The sequence below is a fragment of the Castanea sativa genome, chromosome 5 (assembly GCF_040712315.1).
Source record: "Castanea sativa cultivar Marrone di Chiusa Pesio chromosome 5, ASM4071231v1".
NCBI classification, from domain to species: Eukaryota; Viridiplantae; Streptophyta; class Magnoliopsida; order Fagales; family Fagaceae; genus Castanea; species Castanea sativa.
In genome coordinates this window covers 79,884,749-79,905,581 of record NC_134017.1, presented here as the reverse complement: position 1 = coordinate 79,905,581, position 20,833 = coordinate 79,884,749, and the positions used below count along the sequence as shown (strand labels likewise).

The 20,833-nt window shown below is 33.7% G+C and overlaps 1 protein-coding gene and 1 pseudogene across 1 annotated transcript; both read right to left on the bottom strand.

The window, feature by feature from the left end:
- Positions 1-1,232: 1,232 nt before the first annotated feature.
- On the bottom strand, positions 1,233-12,822 carry LOC142635900 (uncharacterized; annotated as a pseudogene).
- A 146-nt stretch (positions 12,823-12,968) lies between these two features.
- LOC142633954 (cuscuta receptor 1-like) lies at positions 12,969-19,759 on the bottom strand. The gene is made up of 5 exons (XM_075808215.1): positions 19,267-19,759; positions 18,241-18,315; positions 16,206-16,361; positions 15,749-15,820; positions 12,969-15,230 (listed from the first exon to the last, which is right to left on the bottom strand). Exons 1-5 carry the CDS (start codon positions 19,676-19,678, stop codon positions 13,057-13,059), a joined length of 2,889 nt encoding a protein of 962 aa, XP_075664330.1. The 5' UTR covers positions 19,679-19,759; the 3' UTR covers positions 12,969-13,056.
- Positions 19,760-20,833: the final 1,074 nt, after the last annotated feature.

Genomic DNA, 20,833 nt, shown 5'->3' with positions numbered 1-20,833 from the left:
TTAGAGTGAGAAGTTAGTGTTTTAATAAAAAAAAATGAATCACGAATTGACAAGGAGAAAGAGTTCTTATTAATTTATAAATTATTTTAAGTTATTAGTAGGTAGGTAGGAGAATGAGTGTCTAATGAATGAGAAATGGGTAGGAGATGATGTAGTGGAGATGGTATGAAATAAAGAAATGATCCATCATTGACCTACTATATAGACTAGATATTGGGCCCTTGAACTCTCTTTGAAACCCTTCATCTAAACCAATAGTACATGTAACTCCAGCCCATTTGATTAATTACCAGCAATAGTTATTAGAAACTCTCCAACTTAGAATCATGTGCCTCATTAACCATAAGAAACTGAACCAACATTTTATTAATTGGGGCCATTACACTTAGAACTTGGGAGGCCCAATAAGCCTATAAATAGAATAGACCCTATTAACACCAATACCACCACTTAACATAACAACAAGCTATTCTTTTTAAATATAAAAAAATAAAAAAAATATTTTGACATAACCTTAGCCCAACCCAAAAATATAGATTTCTAAGAATGAAGTGAGTTGGTATGAATATGTGATATGACCCTTAGACAAGCCCAAATGTGTTTGGAATGATGTGGGAATTGAGACAAACTCTTGTCCCTCTTCCTATCTAGTCTCGCTCTCTCGCCTCTCTCTATTCTTTTATTCTTGGTTGATTAGGTTTTTATATGCTTCTTTCCATTTTTGTCTAACTCATCAGTTGGACAAGCTCCTGATGGTCACATTAGGGGTGGACCTCACAAACTCCTTAATTTCTATCAGACTCATCCGATCTTCTTCAATGCAATCTTTGGGCCCGTAAATTGAACTACAACAATCGAACCCCACAATAAGCTATTCACCAAGGACCATCCCATTGTGAAAATGTAGTAATAGTATAACTCCTCTATTCATTGCTGTGACAGTTTTATACAAACTACAAAGTATGAGAATTGAATCAAGTCAATGGTAGAAGTCTTGAGAACACGTGTGTGGGTGAATTTCCACATTGAATATGAATGAGAAGAGTAAGTAGTTAATATAATATAGTTGGCCTCAAACTCATATGTTTAATTCTTTTGGGTTCAATTGTTTTCTTATATATTATATTTACATATTATTCAGTTGAAGACTCCCCAAGGTATTATTTCCGCAAGGAATGGGGAACGAAATTAAGGACAGTAAATCTGTAAATGCAGTAGGTAGGATAATTGAGTCAAGTCATGGCACCCTCCAATGGCACTCTACAAAGAAATGGATTTCTATCATAGCTGCTAATTGTGCTTTCATATCTGGGGTCCTACCTGATAAGTTGTTATAAGCAACATTGAAGACCTCCAAAAAGGTAAGCTCAATCAATTGTGGAGAAATTTCTCCGCTCAATCTATTGTGAGAAAGATCCAAGCACTCTACTTCAATCAAGTGTGAGAAAGATTTTGGAATGGAACCTGTCAATTGATTGTGAGACAAGTTTAGTGCATGAATTCCTTGTAGCTATCCAAGTTCAAGTGGGATTTCACTTGTTAGATTGTTACAAGATAAATCCAAACCTGTCATGTAAGTAAGAATGCAACCCTCGTAATAGCTAAGCCTATATTTGGTAACAAAGTTGACTTCAACATCTAGGTAATACGTAAAATATTCTACCTTAAAAAAACCAAAGAAACTAACATATTTAAGAGAAAAGCTTCCCCAATATTCTACTTTAAAAAAACCAAAATACAGTGTGTGTCCAAAATAGTGAGGGAATTGTCCCGGAAAATAAATTTCTAGAAATATCCATTAAAGTTATATTGGTCAGTTGACATAACTGTGTCGAAATATTTCCACTCAAATGATTTCCTCCTAGCAACAAAATTCTTAAGTTGGAAGTTTTCCCAATTGCATTGGGAATGCTGCCTGACAATTTATTATCACTAATATCCAATGTCAAAAGCTCCGACATATTGAGAAAAGGTCCTGGTATTGATCCAATGTAAAAAGATGTTCTCTTCCAAATGGAAATGTTTTAACCAAGTGCTTGACCACAAAGGTAAAGAAACATGAAGGAGGTTATGAGAAAGGTCCAAAAACTCAACTGTAATTGTTTCACATGGAATTTGACCTTCAAAATATTTATTTTGCATAAAAATACCATAATAACCTGTTTGGTTGCATATCCAAGTAGGAATCTTACCCGACATTTTGTTGTTGCTAACATCCAAGAAATCAATATAACTAATGAAATTGGGTAATTCATTTGACCTAGCTCCAGAGAGCTGATTATGATTTATTTTCAAAACAAATAGCATAGTTAAGTTATATAAAGGTACCCAATCTAAATGGCCATCAAAATAATTATTGAATAATACCAAGACCCACAACTTGGAGCAACCTACAGGTAATTCCTTTGGTACTTCTCTAGAGAAGTTGTTATAGGACACGTCGAATGTGACCAAGAGACTCATATTACCAATCGAGGATGGGAGAGAACCTGTGAAAAAATTATTGGATAAGTTTAGATACCATATATTTGGTAGGATCTCCCCAATATTTCGTTGAAGTTTTCCAATGAGCTGATTGTTTGACACATCTATCTTATAATTAGAGTTAAGAAAGAGCGGTAAATGAAAATGACCCGAGAAAGAGTTATCTTTAAAATTGAAATATTCTAGCTTCATATTGCTTCTAAACAACCAATCAGGAAACAGTCCTTTCAACCCATTATATGAAAGATCAAGTTCTCTCAACTGAAATAAGGGTACCCAGTCAAAATTTTCCGTTTCTATATCAACCTTCTCGTTATCATGACATTCAAATTGAAATAACTCAAGCTTAGAATGATTAGAAAATAAGCTGAATGAGAACCCTCAAAAAGATTATGATTGAGCTCAATGTACTTAAGGGAGGTAAGGCCAACTATCAAAGATGAAATGTTTCCTCGGAACTGATTTCCATTGAGATCTAACTATTGAAGAGATGTCAAATTGTATAGGCAAGAAGGAAGAGTCCCTTCAAAAGAATTCCTCTGAAGATCTAACTCTTCAAGTTTTTTGAGTCCACATAAACCTGTATAAAATGACTAAACGTTTGTAATTTTCAACTTTATTATATCTTATTCATAAGAATACATTGGGTCTAGAGTAGACTTGTTTCATTTTAGTTTTTTTTTTTTTTTTCAATTTTCGTGAAAAAATATTTACATCGAATTTTGGTCAAATACATGGAAAGGAGCCATCAACAATTCTAGTGAAGTGATTGTTACTAAGATCAAAAAGTTGCCCAATCTACAAAAAAAGAAAATCATTTGTGGTGTGGAAAATTGCTGGTCAAATTGTGTGTGAGAATTACATCTAACTAATGAAGCTACTTCCTCGCCTCTGCCAAATTACCAAGATTGATTCAGGTATTTGTTATGGGTTTTGTGTTTGGTTTTGTTCTTGGATTTTTAGGGCTAGAAATAGGTGTTTGGTTTTGTTGTTGGGTTTTTGGGGCTGGAAGTGGGAGAAAATGGTGTTGTTTTTGGGGCTGGAAGAAGAAGAAGATCAATTTTTTCTTCTTCTTTTGAGAAACTTGGAGTTTCATGTAGAATTTTTTCCACCTTAGCTTTACTAGCTCATGGAACTCGAGTCTTTAAGACTCGAGTTTCACTGAACTTGAGTCTTAAAAACTTGAAATACTAGTTTCTTAAATAGTTTTGGAAACATGCTAACTAACGAAATTGTTAGCAAAATGGGTTTGTTTGCAAAATAATCCCAAAATTTGAATCCAGTCAAGCTAATTTATGAGAAGTGGTGCAAGGTTGAAGTTGGCTGAAAGGAAATTGATAGCCACACGAATTGAGAAATAGTATTGAACGTGTTGGTCTCTTGGAAGTCTAATTCAAGTTGAATAGACAAAAAGAAAGGAGCAAGGCTATTCAGAGAGAGAGAGAGAGCAGAAGTGAGAGAGAGACACATGGAGAGGGCTAGCGAAGCAATCCGAAAATAGAAAAACAACATTTCGGGTGGGTTGCCCTTTAATCTAAGAGCAAGTCGCATGTTGAATATTGACTCTAGGTGGGAGAAATCAAACATACTAACCACATGCTACCTAACTAATCATAACATACATTTGACCACTTTAATGTCCCAACTTGGTTACAAGTTTACGTTGTGAGAAATTGGTTACAAGCTTACGTTATTAAGCTCAACCATTACACTCAAGAGTGGTTATTAGACTTAAAGGCATTCTAGTTGAATAAGATTTTAATGAGATTGACAGTGTGTGTATTAGTATATATTCTTTTATTTGGAAAAAAGAAAATAAATATTCGCATTTGTTTAATTTAGGGTGTAAATATGGACTAAGCGAGCTTGTCAAGGGCTTAGCATCTTGGATAATGTGACCATATTGCGGAACGGAATGGTCTCTTTGTAAAACATTATAGTAGATTATGATAAGAATTTTAGAGGGTTTTGAAGCAAAATTTACTTCTTATGCTTCTATTCTTCTAGCATCGACACATGATGTTATTTTTAATGGAGGTATATAAGGATAAAACCTCCCCTCCCCTAACTATTGAATTGTAAAACATGATATCGATTGATTAGACTAATCAATCCATATCATGTCAATCCATAATTTAAACTATGATGGAGACATGCTGTTTATCATACTCCAAATTGCATTTTCAAGTCCCAAGTAATAATTTAACGTACAAGGATTGAATATGAACAAAAATGAAAAGAAGAGAAGGGGAAAAAACTGACTGTTTATGCTTAATAGCGGAGTGATTGTATTAATTAGCGTTGCGTTACCTACATATATATAAGTCAATACGAGTTTGTGAGAAAGAGACTACAAGCTTTAATAGCCTAAAAGATCTTCATCCCAGCCTCATATAAATTATCAATCACAGTAATTAATTCTGCTTCTAAAGCTCTTAGTTTCTCTCTTTCTCCCACTTTATCACTCTTTGTTTTCATCTTCTTCTTCGATTAATTTCTTTGTTCTACTCACAAGCTTTACTTCAATTGATATTCTATCATTGTGTAAATCTTGTAATGCTCTTCGATTTCTTAAAAACTAGCCTATCACCCACGCAATATTTGGATAACTATTGGTAAGGTTGTTTCAGCACAACAAAGAGAATTCACATAATAGCAGTTTCATACATTTTTAGTGGATAAATGAGACTACAATGAGGATGAAAACAGGGAAAGAAAACTTATTAGGTCCATTATTGATAAGCATAGACATAAAGTTTGCTACAATGAGAGTTCCCAGATATTGAGAAAGCAACCATAGCTAATTATACAAACGGATTGCTAACTTACGAAGAGTAATGACAACAAAAAAATAACAAGAATACATGCAATCCTCAACCAAATTGAAACATCGCAATTGCCAATGAGGGTTGATATAAAGAACAGTAATTACTCATAGGCAGAACATGATGTAAGTTACCGAAAAGCTAGTGAAGAAGACTGTTTGATCTACTTTGACCATTTCCCGTCATTTACATCTAAGGATTTTGTTGGAGTTGGAGGTGAATCATCTTTAATGGTGCAGTTTTTCTCCAATGGCAGTCCACAAAGAAATTGATTTCCTTCATAGCTGCTTGCATTAAAAGTTCCAAATTGTGCTCTCATATCTGGCGTCCTACCTGATAAGTTGTTATGAGCAACACTGAACACCTCCAAAAAATGAAGAACAATAAGTTGGTGAGGAATTCCTCCACTCAAATTGTTGTGAGAAAGATCCAAGCTCTCTAATTCAGTCATGTTTGACAATGTCTCTGGAATGGGACCTGTTAATTGATTGTGAGATAAATTCAATGAAAGAATTATAGATAGTTGTCCAAGTTCGATTGGGATTCCACCTGTTAGGTTGTTGCAAGAGAAATCCCAACCAGACATGTAGTAAAAAAAGGATCCCATGTAAGAGCTACGCCTGAATTTTGTAATGAAATTAAATTCATCTTGTGGGTCATATTCATAACTAAGTCCAACTTTGTTACCGAGATCATCATAAAAAATTCCCAAAATTGGCACATTAATAACTTTTTGGAAAATTCTATATTCATAAGGCATAGTTGAAATATCAACTAAATCAATTGGAATTGAAAGATAATATTCAGAGAAAACTCGGCCAAAGCAGTGAGGTATTGTTCCCGAAAGGAAGTTGTTGGACAGATCCATCAACCTCTTATCGTTCAATTGGCAAAACTGAGTTGGAAATTATGCCTCTTAAACGATTTCCTCTTAGCAATAAAATCGTTAAATCCCCAAGTTCACCAACTGCACTGGGAATTCTGCCTGACAACCTGTTGTCACTGATATCTAATGTTGAAAGGTACGAAATATTGAGAAAAGCTTTTGGTATTGACCCTGAAAAGCTGTTCTGGCCCAAATGCACAGCTTCTAACCATTCACTTGACCACGAAGGTAAAGAACCTGAAAGTGAATTTTGAGAAAGGTCTAAATGCCGAATTTGAATTGTTTCACAAGGAATCTGACCTTTGAAAAAATTATTCCACAAAAAGAGTGTACGAAGATTTGTCTTGTTGCATATCCAAGTGGGAATCTTATCTGACAGTTTGTTATTGCTGACGTCAAAAAAAGACATGAGAGAACATTTGGGTGACAGAGTTCCAGTGAACTGATTGTCATTTATCTTCAGAACCTTTAACTTAGTAAAGTTAAAAGTACTTGACAATAGATGGCCGCTGAATTTATTATTAGATAAGTCCAAAATCTGCAGTAAGAAGCAAACTGCAAGCGATTCCTTTGGAACTTCTCCTGAAAAGTTGTTAAAAGAATTAATTATATAAAAATAAATTGAAAAATTAAATGAGAAGAAGTGAAAGTTTGTTGTGGCTAAATGAGTCTTAAAGTGAGAGAAGTTAGTGTTTTAGTATATAAAAAAAAAAAGAATCACGAATTGACAAGGAGAAAGAGTCTTTATTAATTTATAAGTTATTTTAAGTTATTATTAGGTAGGTGAAAGAGTGTCTAATGCATGAGAAATGGGTCCAACAAGTAACGCGGGTAGGGTAGGAGAAGATGCAGTGGAGATGGTATGAAATAATGAAATAAAGAAATGATCCGTCATACTAAATGAACTATATATTGGGCCCATGAACTCTCTTGAAACTCCCACAACTTAAAATCATGGGCCTCATTAAACATAAGAAACGTAAACAATGATTTATTAATTGGAGGCCATTACACTTGGGACTTGGGAGGCCCAATAAGCCTATAAACAAAATAGACCCTATTAACACAAATACCACACACTTAACATAACAACTATCAAGCTATTCTTTACAAATATTAAAAAAAAAAAAAAAAATTGATATGACCTTAGCCTAGCCCAAAAATCTAGATTTTTAAGAATGAAGTGGGTTGGTGTGAATATGTGATATGACCATCAGACATGCCCAAATGTGTTTGGAATGATGTGGGAATTGAGACAAACTCTCATCTCTCTTCTTGCCTAGTCTCACTCTCTCGTCTCTCTCTATTCTTTTATTCTTGGTTGTTTAGGTTTTTATATGCTTCTTTCCATTTTTGTCTAATTCATCAGTTGGACAAGCTCTTGATGGTCACATCAGGGGTGGACCTCACAAACTCCTTGATTTCTATCAGTATCAGACTCATCCACTCTTCTTCAATACAACATTTGGGCCTATGAAGTTGAACTACAACAATCAAAGCCCACAATGAGCTATTCACCGAGGACCATCCCTTTGCGAAAATGTAGTAATAGTATTACTCCTCTATTCATTGCTGTGACAGTTTTATACAAACTACAAAGTATGAGAATTGAGTCAAGTCAATGGTGGAAGTCTTAAGAATACACGTGTGAGTGAATTTCCACATTGAACAAGAATGAGAAGAATAACTAGTTAATATAACATAGTTGGCCTTAAACTCACATGTTTAAAGTCTTTTTGATCAGGTGGTTTTCTTATATATCATATATTTACATAATATTTAGTTGAAAACTCCCCAAGGTATTATTTCCGCAAGGAAGGGGCAATGAAATTATGGATAGTAAATCTGTGAAAGAAGTAGGTAGGATAATTGAGTCAAGTCATAGCACTCTCGTCATTTATTGTCAAGTCATTTGTTAGAAGTATTGGTTAAATGATTAAATTTACTATATTCTAATAGCTTAAGCTTTTAGGACAATCAGTAATTTAACATGGTATCAGAGCATGAGATCCTGAGTTCGATCATAGTTTCCTCCCATTTAAATTCCTAGGTGTTGGGTCTCACCTATTAAGAGGTAGTTTCAGCCCATATGTGAGAAAGAGTGCTAGAAGTATTGGTTAAATGATTAAATTTATTATATTTTAATAGGTTAAACTTTTAGGACAATCGATAATTCACATCTGTTGGTTTCTAAGACCTTTAGGTTTAAATGTATTAGAACTCTAATTTGTAATGTTGGCAAACCATGATCAAAACGTTTTAGTCTTGTTTAGACTGCTCAAAGTATGTGTCTTATATGTAAAGTTGGAATCGAGTTGCTGCAGAATTTACTGTGCAATTCTGTCTGGCTCGATCGATCTAGAATTAGACTCGACCGATCGAAAGTCATGCAGATTGTTTTTCTGCAGAATTTTCCAACTCAGCCTAAGCCCGTTTTATGTGTAGGGTTTTATGTTTTGCCCTAAGTATAAAAGGGAAAACCCTAGCCACATTTTTAAAGTTGTTGTTGATGCTCTTTATGCTGTGTGTGTGAGTCTTTTGTGAGATCTAGAGGTGTTTGCCTTCACACATACTTAGGGTTATCAAGGATCAAGATTATGTCAAGAACTTGGTGATCAATTCAGTTACAGATTCAAGAGCTTAAAGATATACAGGCGGGAGTGCTTGTGCTTGCTGGGAATCCAAGAAAGAAGTAGTCCGTGGACTCGGAGCTGTCACGTGGTCGTGGTAGTAAGTTTCCTACTCGAGGTAGCAATAGGATATTCGTGGTCTAAGTTGGTATTGTGTAAATTTCAATTCTTTCATAGTGGATTCAGTTTACCTTAAGGATAGCTAGGTTAAATCCTCCTCAGGTTTTTTACCGGTTTGATTTTCCTGGGTCATCATATTATTGTGTTATTTATATTTCCGCTGCTTTGCATGATATGATTTATATGTGTTGACCTAAATTTGCACAATTTACCTAAGTTAATCACTTGGCTAAATAACTAGGTTAATCTGGTTGTATTTAAGGGGTCTAAAAACTTTACAACATCATTTACTATTGTTGTGCTTATTGTTTAAGTTCATATTTTATTTCCTCACATTAGAGAAAGAGGTGAATAAATCTGTCAAGAAAAAAAAAAACAAAAGGATCATATATATACTTTGATAGATAACGCGTGAAAATGTTCTTGTTTGATAACTAAAATGTAGATAAATATACTATCAAATTAGGGACTTTAATTTCTGCCATGAAAAAGACAAAGTAGGCCTACATCCGGTTTATTAATTTCCTTCAACTTGAAAAATACGTCTTAAATAATTAATCTTAATATGGTCACTCACTCAGTGCCTTTGATTTCTACATTGACGTGATCATTCAAGAATCCACGTTCATATTTTGATTAGGCCTTTATTTTTAAATAGATGCGTAAAAATGTAGTAGATAGTGTGTTACTTTCAACATTTGCATGGATTAGTATGTTTTACTTTACATACAATTTTCTATTCGGATTCTTTTTTTTAGGGAGCTTTTTGGAATAATTCCCAGATTTTAAATGTTTTTCTGCATTACTAAGCTCTAGCTATTTATGCTTAGGAGAGCAGTGACTGTGTCAGTGTCTTGTTTTACCTTATCAAGATTGTAGAAGTGGATAATTTATGTTTTAGTTTTACTCCTGTTCCTTAAATGTTGAATGAAATTTCTTAGTTACGTTAAAATTGTTAAAGACAATATAAGTTTTTTTTTTTTTTTTTTTTTTTTTGGGGGGGGGGGGGGGCCCCCCCCCCCCCCCCCCCCCCCCCCCCCCCCCCCCCCAAGACATGATAAGTTGACTACAATTACAAATCTGCCTCCACTTCTTGTGTTCCACTAATATTAAGTGGTATACAAAAAAATTATATTATGGATGTGGCTTAAGACTTTCAAGGAGCTAAAAATCTTGATTTATCTTGGAATGGAATTGGTGGTTGGATTGAGAATAGAAAACACAAGTAGGAGGCAAAATTAACATACCTTTATTCTCAATTAATCAAATTCCATCATAAGTCAACACCTTTTAGCTCCTTTGAAATTCAAATAGGTGGGTCTCTTGTCATTGCTGTGTTTGGGGTTGATAAATGAACTCATGTGGATCTTCCACAAGTGGGAAGGGGATTAAGGAGAAGAAACTACAACTTGTTTGAATTGATTTCATTAAATTTACTCATAAGATTGATTCACAAAAGGAAAAGAACCATTTCGCCACAAAAAAGAAGAAGGAAAAGAACCATTAACTTATGCCGGCTTGAATTAAGCAAAGACAGTGTCATTTCATTTACCACAATATCAGTTGCTCAATTAAAGGACCAACAGTTTTTCAATAAATGAATTTTAGTCTGTGTTTGTTTCAACTGAAAAGGTTTTATGGAAAGCATTCTACATATTTATAGGTGTTTGGTTTGACTGAAAATTCGGTAAACCGTAAACCGAAAAACATTTTCTTTTATATTGTGAAATAGACCTGCTTTTGGTGTAAAATGAAATACACTTTCATTTTACAACAATTTATTTTCAGCCCAAGACTCACACTCACATTCATTTTGCACACCCATACCAAAGAGAGAGGGAGAGCAGAGAGGAAATCTTGAATGAGACGAAGGAGAGCTAATCTGATCACCGTGACCCACTATTGAACCGACCGCCCATTTAACTGACCGACCCACTATTGAATCGCCGCCTCTTAATCTCATCGAAAGACCCACCATGACCCTTGCAAGGTTGAAAGACCCACCACGACCCTTGCAAGATTGAATTTATTCAATCATGTGTTGGCTTTATTCCGTGCCAAATTTGTTTGTATTTTAGCAATTAGATACCCTATATTTAGGTGGGAATTATGTAAGGGTAGTGTGTGAGAAAGTGTGAAGAAAATTGATGTGTGCACTCAAAGGAGTCTCGCGACTGGCAAGTCGCCAAAGTGCCACACATGTGAAGCATGCAAGGAGTTGAAGGGTCATGACAACTGGAGCACTTCAGGAAAAAAAAAGTACAGTCTGGTTTGACAGTTATCTTGCGACTCAGACTTGCGACTAGTTCCAGTCGCAAGGCTGAGTCGCCAGAATGGCCTGTTTGGATGAAAAATGCCTTTTCACATTCCTCACGTACCCTATTATAAATACCCTTATACCCACGAAATGTAGAGAGCTTCTAGAGAGAATTTTGAGAGAGAAACCCTAGAGAAAAACAAGATTGACTCATCCACAATTTTAATCCTTTAATTCTCCAAATTCCTCTACTCTCACCCTTTCCATTGACATACCCTTGAGATGTTCATTTGCCAAATCCTTATTTCACTATACCTATATTAGTGAGGAGGCATTTTGGTGTTTGGGAAATAGTTCAGAGAGGACCAATTTCATTTGGTTGATGCAATAGGTATATTGCGAGATCCGGTAAACTAGAGAAGACAAGGTTCGGCATAACCCTGTTAGAGTAAGAAGCTTGGAGGGCTTAGGTGCACTGGGTAGATTAGGCTTGGAGGGTCTATTGCTATTCATGCATCTCAACTTCATTCTCTAGTGGATTATTTGACCGCTCGGAGGGCAGCGGAGATGTTTTTTGTCGAGTACTTCATTTTCTTCTTCGATAACACATCGCCATGTTATCTTTGTATTTGCATCTCTCTTCCCTTACTTTTACATATTAATTGATGCAGTGATGTGATTAATTATGGCTTAGAGTTATTAGTTGTTTTGGGTATTGCTTGTACTTATCATTATGCACTTTTATTGTCTAAGGATAAGCTTGTATCGGTTAAGTTTAAATTGGGGGTCTGAACGTTCATAAGTGTTTTATACGCTTATTGAACCTTTCAACCTTGTCTCCTCTGCCTCTTGATCTTGTCTCCCTTGCCTCTAAATCAAACCACAGACCCACCAATGATCTCTCTCTCTCTCTCTCTCAATTTGACTAAGTTTGAATGTTTGATGAATGTTTTTTTTTTCTTTGGGTTTATTTACTGAGATTTTCTATTATAATATTTGTTTGGAAGTTGGAAAAATGTGAGAAACTAGTAGATAATGTGTTTTCTAGAGCATTTTCAAGAACAAAACTAAACGCTTGAAAATATATTTCTTTCCAAAAAACATTTAAACTTGAAAATATTTTACACATGGAAAACGTTTTACATCATGCCAAACACAACCTTAGTAAATTTAGTCATTTTATGTTGTAGTCTCACATGTAATCCTTAACTGATATGCGTGCCTATCATATGCCCTTTTTAACCACCGGTCAAACATTTTTCCAAATATTTTAACAACATTCATAATTAGAAATTCTTCAGTCTTTTTCTTTTTTTTCCTTTCTGTTTTTCCTTAAACATTTTCTAAAGTCTTAATGACCAAACAATCCATAAAAATTCAAAATTTCAAAATTTGGGTTAAAAAAAGAAAACTGCTACTCCTACAATATTTTCACATCAAGTAACAACGAATTTATTGTGAAAGTATTGTGAAAATATTAAGGACATAGCATTTCTCTATATAAAAAACTACAAAATATTTACCATCCATTAAAACCATTACCTGAATAAAGGTTTCGTAAGTTGTTTCACACATTGAAGAGAATTCACATTCATGAGATTGCCTTGGTTTCATTTCCATTACCTTTTAGGCTCAATACTGTTTTTGGGATCAATATTTCTCCTAGTAGAGATTTTAGAACAACCAAGAGAAACCAAAAAAAGAAAAAACTAAATTTATAGTGAATAAGTGAGATTTTAATGAGAAGAAAACAGGGAGAAAAAACTTATTGAGAATTTGAAGTCACAATCCATTATATATATAAATTAAGTTTGCTACAATAAGAGTTCCCAAATATTGAGAAAGCAACCATAGCTATTTATACATACGGACTAATAATTTACATAGGGAATTGGCAACACAAAAATAACAAGAATATACGAAATCCTTGGCCAAATTGAAACACCACAGTCGCCAATGAGGGTTGATATAAAGAACAGTAATAACTCCCAAAAAGAACATGATGTAAGTTACCGAAAAGCTAGTGAAGAAAACCGCTTGATCTATTTTGTACCATTTCTCATCACTTACATTTGAGGATTGTGTTTGTGTTGGAGGTGAAGCATCCTTATTATTGCTGCAGCTTTTCTCCAATGGCACTCCACAAAGAAATGGATTTCCATCATAGCTGCTTGCTTCAAAAGTTCCAAATTGGGCTTTCATATCTGGGGTCCTACCTGATAAGTTGTTATAAGCAACACTGAACACCTCCAAAAAGGTAAGCTCAATCAATTGTGGAGGAATTTCTTTGCTCAATCTATTGTGAGAAAGATCCAAGCTCTCTAATTCAGTCAAGTTTGAGAAAGATTTTGGAATGGAACCTGTCAACTGATTGTGAGACAAGTTAAGTGCATGAATTCCTTGTACCTGTCCAAGTTCAGGTGGGATTTCACCTATTAGATTGTTACAAGATAAATCCAAACCTGACATGTACGTAAGAATGCCACCCTTGTAAGAGCTAAGCCTATATTTGGTAACAAAGTTAACTTCAACATCTAGTTCATACACATTAATTCCATTAGGATCAAGAAAGGAATTAACAAATTCAAGAGAAAAGTCCCCCGAATTTTCTGCATTAAAAAAACCAAAAGACAGTGTGTGTCCAAAACAGTGAGGTATTGTCCCGGAAAAGAAGTTTCTAGAAAGGTCCATTAAGCTTATATTGGTCAATTGACATAACTGTGTCGAAATATTGCCACTCAAATGATTTCCTCCCAGCAACAAAATTCTTAAGTTGGAAGTTTTACTAATTGCACTGGGAATGCTGCCTGACAATTTATTATCACTGATATCCAATGTCAAAAGCTCCGACATATTGAGAAAAGTTTCTAGTATTGATCCTGAGAAGATGTTCCCTTCCAAATGTAAATGTTTTAACTGAGTGCTTGACCACAAAGGTAAAGATCCATGAAGGAGGTTATGAGAAAAGTCCAAAATCTCAACTGTAATTGTGTCACATGGAATTTGACCTTCAAAATAATTATTTTCCATGAGAATACCTCTAAATTCTGTTTGGTTGCATATCCAAGTAGGAATCTTACCCGACAATTTGTTGTTGCTAACATCCAAGAAAGAAATAAACATGAAATTGGGTAATTCATTTGGCATAGCTCCGGAGAACTGATTATGATTTATTTTCAAAAAAGATAGCGTAGTTAAGTTATATAAAGGTACCCAATCTAAATGGCCCTCAAAATTATTATTGCATAATACCAAGATCGACAACATGGTGCAACCTACAGGTACTTCCTTTGGTACTTCTCCGGAGAAGTTGTTAAAAGACACGTCAAATACAGACAAGAGACTCATATTACCAATTGAGGATGGGAGAGAACCTGTGAAAGAATTATTGGATAAGCTTAGATACTTTATATCTGGTAGGATCTCCCCAATATTTCGTTGAAGCTTTCCAATGAGCTGATTGTTTGACACATCTATCCCATGAGTAGAGTTGAGAAAGAGCGGCAAATGAAAATGACCCGAGAAAGAGTTATCATTAAGAATGGCATATTTTAGCCTCGTATTGTTTCTAAACAACCAATCAGGAAACGGTCCTTTCAACCCAGTGTATTCAAGACCAAGGCTTCTCAAGCTATGCTGGTGAAAGAGAAATGTTGGAAATTGATGGGATAGCATATTCAGTGAACAATTAGATATCACTAAAGACTCCAGCTGAAATGAGGGTACCCAATCTGAATTTTCTGTTTCTATCTCAACCTTCTTGTTACCACATCTAAATTTAAATAACTCAAGCTTAGAATGATTAGCAAATAAGCTGAATGAGAAACCCTCAAAAAGGTTATAACTAAGATCAATATACTTAAGGGAGGTAAGGCCAGCTATCAAAGATGAAATGTTTCCTCTGAATTGATTCCAAGTGAGATCTAACCGTTGAAGAGATGTCAAATTGTATAGGCAAGAAGGAAGGGTCCCTTCAAAAGAATTCCCCTGAAGATCTAACTCTTCAAGTTTTTTGAGTCCACATAAACCTGTAAAAAATGACTAAATGTTTGTAAGTTTCAACTTTATTATATCTTATTCATAAGAATACATCAAATTTTAGATTAAATGCATCGAAAGGAGCCATCAAAATAATTTCGGCTCAAATTAAGATAAAGATTTGAGAGAAGATAATTCTCCTAAAGAAGGAGGAACAATTCCAGTGAAGTGACTATTACTAGGACCTAAAAGCTACAACCTACCCAAAGTTGCCCAATCTACAGAAAAAGAAAATCATTTGTGGTGTGGAAGAATAGCTGGTCAAATTGTGTGTGTGAGAATTACATCTAATATTACTCTATGTACTAGCTTATAACCCCATGCATATGCATAGATACACTTAAAAATATACAATAAGATGCATGCATAATATAATTTATATATATATATATATATATATATATATAATTTAAATACTACATATATATAATTTAATTATTATATAGACATGCACCCAAAGTTAATTCAACCATAGAATTTAGGAGAGAGAGAAGAAGAAGTCCATTACATTTTGGCAAGGAACCGTTGAAAGAATTGTTTGCTAAATTGAGGACCTCCAAGCTTCTTAGACTAGCAAGATCTGCAACAATATGAATATAACATATTTAGTGTGCGTTTGGCATTGGCTTAAAAAGCCAGCTTTTTTTATTATTCAACTCTTTTTGCTACTATCCACGGGTCCCATCACACTGTTTAATATTATTCATGAGTCTCACTGTACTATTTCAGCTACCTTTAGTTTTATCTACAGTACTTTCAGCAAAGAAATTTCAGTTGCAACGTTAAATAATATATATATATATATATATATATATATATATATATATATATATTTCTGAATTTATCCTTTTATTTTCTTTGCACTTACAAGCTAGATCAGATCTCAATAAACACTATATGGACAGGATTTTATTTGTTTGTTAATTCTTTTATTGTGTGAAAGAACCAAAACAACCTTGCATTACCTTGGTCATAAAGGAGGCCTTCCATTTGATTAGAATCCAATTTCAAGGATGTAAGCGCTGACAGTGCACCCAAGGATCTTAAAATCCCTTTGTCGAAATCATTGCCACCGAGGTCTAGGTGCTTCAGCTTGCTTAGCTTCGACAAACTTTTGAATTCTGAGTGTACACAATGAAAATGATAACCCTTTATTGTATGCAATTAAATCAATTACACTTTTATATGGTAATAAGTAGGGCAAAACACCATCTTCACTAAAATTAAAGTAATTACTTAGGTGATGTTATTCTATTAAATCAAGTATAATGCAAAAGAATTGTTTCTCAAAAAAAAAAAGTATAATACAAAAGAATATTTAAAAATAAAAATAAAAAATTTGGAAGCAACGTGCTCTACAAATCTACCCTATAATGTGTTTCCAACAACAAATATGAATATCAATAGAGAGCATCACGCTCGCTCAAAGAGAATCAAACCTCAGAGAAAATTTAATTAGATTTTAATTAAATTCTCAATTTTGTGTCACGTATCTTATTTAATTATTAGTTTTGTGTCAACAATATATTTATATATATAATTAAAGCCAAATTTGAGAGAAAATCTAATTTAATTCTAAATTGGATTGCTAATTTTTTGCCATATGTCTTATCTAAAATTTTAAAATTTAATTTTTTGTGCAGGCATTAACACCTAACACAGAAGTTAAGAAAACCTCAATAATTGTGACAAGCATGAGAGCCAAAGAGATTTTTGTGGCAAGCTTAAAAAGCAGAGAGACTGTAACAATAACACTCATAATTCATTGAACCTGGATTGGCATTTGTAGATGGACCAAATGCACGTACAGCCTCACTATCTTTCAAAAAATATATATTGAAATCGAGAGATTGAGAAAGATTCGTAAGGCATTGAGAAAAGAGAGTAGTAGGTGAAGCAAAAATGAAGAGAATGATTTTCTTGAGGTGTCGGTGGTGGCTCGAAGAGTTTGAGGTTGAAGTGGGCTTCTATGATTGTGATGACACAAGGCATGGTTGTGGCATACTTGAGTATATATGTGCTAGTGACCAAACCCTGATTGTTAAAAGTGTTTAGTTTTGCTTTTAGAAGGCCGAAGCCAGCTTTGAAAATTACAAAAATGAATCAAAGTTAATGTTTGCTGTTGGATGAGAGAGTGAAGTGGGCATGGAAGGTGATAATTAAGGCTTTCAAAAATTAGAAATGAATCAAAGTCATCGTGTTTTTACCATTCGATGAAAGTGTAGTGGAAATGGAAGGTGAGATTAAGATAATAAGTGTGTACATATAGTCAATGGCTTTATGTTAACCGTTTGATCATAATGAAGTGGGAGTGGAGGGTTGGGATTAAGATGGTAAATGTTTAAATATAAAGATTTATGGTTTGCTATTTTAGTTTTACATTTGCACTTTGTTTACCAATTTGGAATATATCTTTTATTTGACCACATAATGGGTTAGAGTAAGATAGTTTCAAATGTGTTCGGAGCTTAACTTATTTCTCCAAGTTTTGGATCAGTTTGTAAAAATTTTATTAGTTCAATTAAAATATTTTTTTTACTTACTTTAGTATAAAATATGATCATTTGTATTGAGATTGAAACTTTTTAAGAAATTCACTATGAAAATTGTAAAATTGAATTTTATTTTATGAAAGACCTCCATCAAACATAATTTTGATTGAAAATATTGTGCTTTTTTTTTTTTTTGAGTTTGTATATATATATAACTTATCAAATAAAAAAGTGTGTGTATATATATATGTGTGTGTGGGGGTTGTCTTGATAAATATATTAGTGCCACAACTTGTGCCCCCAAACAAAAATTTCTGGCTTTACCCCTGACTATCGTTGAATGTTCACATGTGTGTAAGCACAAGTTACAAACTAGTAAGGCTAAAATGCAGATGCATGATTAATTATTGCATATTGATCATAAAGCTGTCAATTTAATTAGATCACTGCTTTATTATAAACTAGTAACTCTGATTAAATAAAAATATGATCTTCTCTATCTCTCTACCTTGAACTGTTAGGAAGCCATTGAGTTGATTGTTGCTTAAATCCAATATCTCCAAGTCTTCGAAAACCAAAAGTTCTACACAAAAAAAAAAAGAAAAAAAAAAAAGAAGTGAAAAGTAGGAATTAAGATTATAATGATGTATAGGCATACCTTCAGCAGGAAAGGATCCTTACAAACAATTATCAGGAAGACTCAAAGTTTTAAGTGATTTAAGTAATCTCAATGATTGTATAATACTCCAATTGAACACGTTAGAACCAAGATCTAATTAATGATATACATGGTAATAAAATGGGATATAATATAGTGCAAATAAGTAGTTTTATTGATATAGTCAATTGAAGAGAATTCAAAGACCAATTTTTAGTATCTTACATATGCTTTTTCCATTTTATTTGATACATAAATTAAATGGGAAAAGAATTGCTGAAGAAATGTGAAGTTAACATGTAAGCAAAATTCAATTGTTTTATTGAGAAAAGGATAAAACTACTTTTTTTTTTTTTTTTTTTTTTGACACATGATAAAATTTTTACTCTAGTTTAATCTAAGTATATATGGGTGTGAAACTCCCTCTGAAGACTTAAACCCCGGCCCTTGCTCCACCCTCCACAAGCATTTATACCTGTAGAGTGACCATCGCACCAAAAATGTGCGGTGGTAAAACTACTTAAGATTATGACCTATATGCACATATATGATGCACGAGTTAATTAATTAGAAATTGTTAAATAATAGGAAAAAACTTAAATATCATTAAAGATTCAAAATTATTTTAGACTAAATACTAAACAGATATGTCAAAGAAAAGCCAGTATAATTCATGTGATAAAAGTAAAACTTGTAATTATCATATATAGTATATATGTTAGCGAAATTAGCCGTATTATTACACCAATTCTGTATAAAGCCATTTTTTTAATCTTTTGAAAATAAAATAAGAAACAAATAAATATAAATAGGAGGCACGATTAACATACCTTCATTCTACTATCTCAAAAAAAAAAAAAAAAAAAAAAAGCATACCTTCATTCTCAATCCAACTACCAATTCCATTGCAGGATAAATTAAGACTTCTGAGCTCTTGAAATGTTTCAAATATAGAAACATTTAGAAACCATGCGACGTATTGGTGACCAAAATCTATATAATAATGACAATCAATATCTAAATCTCTGATGTTTTGGAGAGAGAGTTGGGTCACGTGACCAGTGGTGGGGTTGCAGGTGACTCGCTCCCACTCACAACACTCACTTTTCGACTCATCATTAACCCAAGAAGGGAGAAGATGATGATTTGTAACATTGGGGCTCGACCTCACAAATTCCTTGATTTCTAACAGACCCATCCTCTCTTCTTCAAAGCATCCTCTATGCCGATGAAGTTGAACTAGAACTGTCAAACCCCATAATAAGCTCTTCACCAAGGACCATCCCATTGTGAAAAATGTAGTAGTAAACTAATACTCCTATATTCATTGCTATGACTAGTAGTTTTATACAAATTGAAGGAGGTAGGTAGGAAATTCTTTTTTTTTTTTTTGGGTTGAAAATGATACTCCTTTATTTATTAGGTGCTAGATTATTATGGGTTGGCTAGTAAAGGTCGCAGCCCCACAAGTACTGCCGCCCTTTCATTTTAGTCCAAGTATTCAGATAGCATTTTTGTTTTTATGCTGACTGCATATGATAATTCAAAGGCATTCGGTTGTACTAGGTATGCTTATTGCGTGAGGATAATTCACAGGCATAATGCATAATCTTTAGCCCCTTAAACAAAAAATAGAAATAAAAAATAAAAACCCAAATAGCAATAATGAAAATTGGCCCAAAGATTAGACCCAACAACCATGAAAGAACAAAATATTGAACAAAAAGATCATTCAAAATCAAAAAATAAAGTGGGTTCTAGTTAGCTCAACTGGTAAAGTCTCTGGTGGTTGTATAAGAGATTTGGAGTTTAATCCCCGCCTACACCAAAAATTGATTAGTGTTTTGGTCTGATGATAAAGAGTTATTATCAAGAGCGGACTTCATAAGTTGAAACTCACTCAAAAAAACAAAAAATAAATAAAAGCTCATCAAGTTATGCTTTATTAAGCGTCAGAAAAACTAAATGAATGCTGTGCAATTTTTTTAACAAATAGATGTTAATGATAAAAATTATTCATAGGCACCTCACATATGCTTAAAGTGCTAGTTATTTCATAAGTAATACAGACTAATTTATAAATTTCCATTTACTGTGAGTCACATTTGTATTCTTAATTTCTACCTTCTATCGTGGGAAAGGTAAGTCACCTATAGGCACTATTATGCTTCTATTTCTTTTTTCTTCTTTTTTTTTTTATTTATTTATTTGGAGGCAGTGGTTAGAGCACAAGTTATCCCCAACGCAACCCATAGGCTTGATCGGGTGCCCTATAAATTCCTATTAACTGTCCCTGGTGTAAACAACTATGTGCTCAAAAAAAAACGTGAGGCAGTGAATCGATTGGGGCACTGGCCATTGACAATTGGGCAATCCTGGACAGACATGAAAAATTATTAAGTCTCGAAGTACACAATACATGAAACTCCATTAATTTCACAAA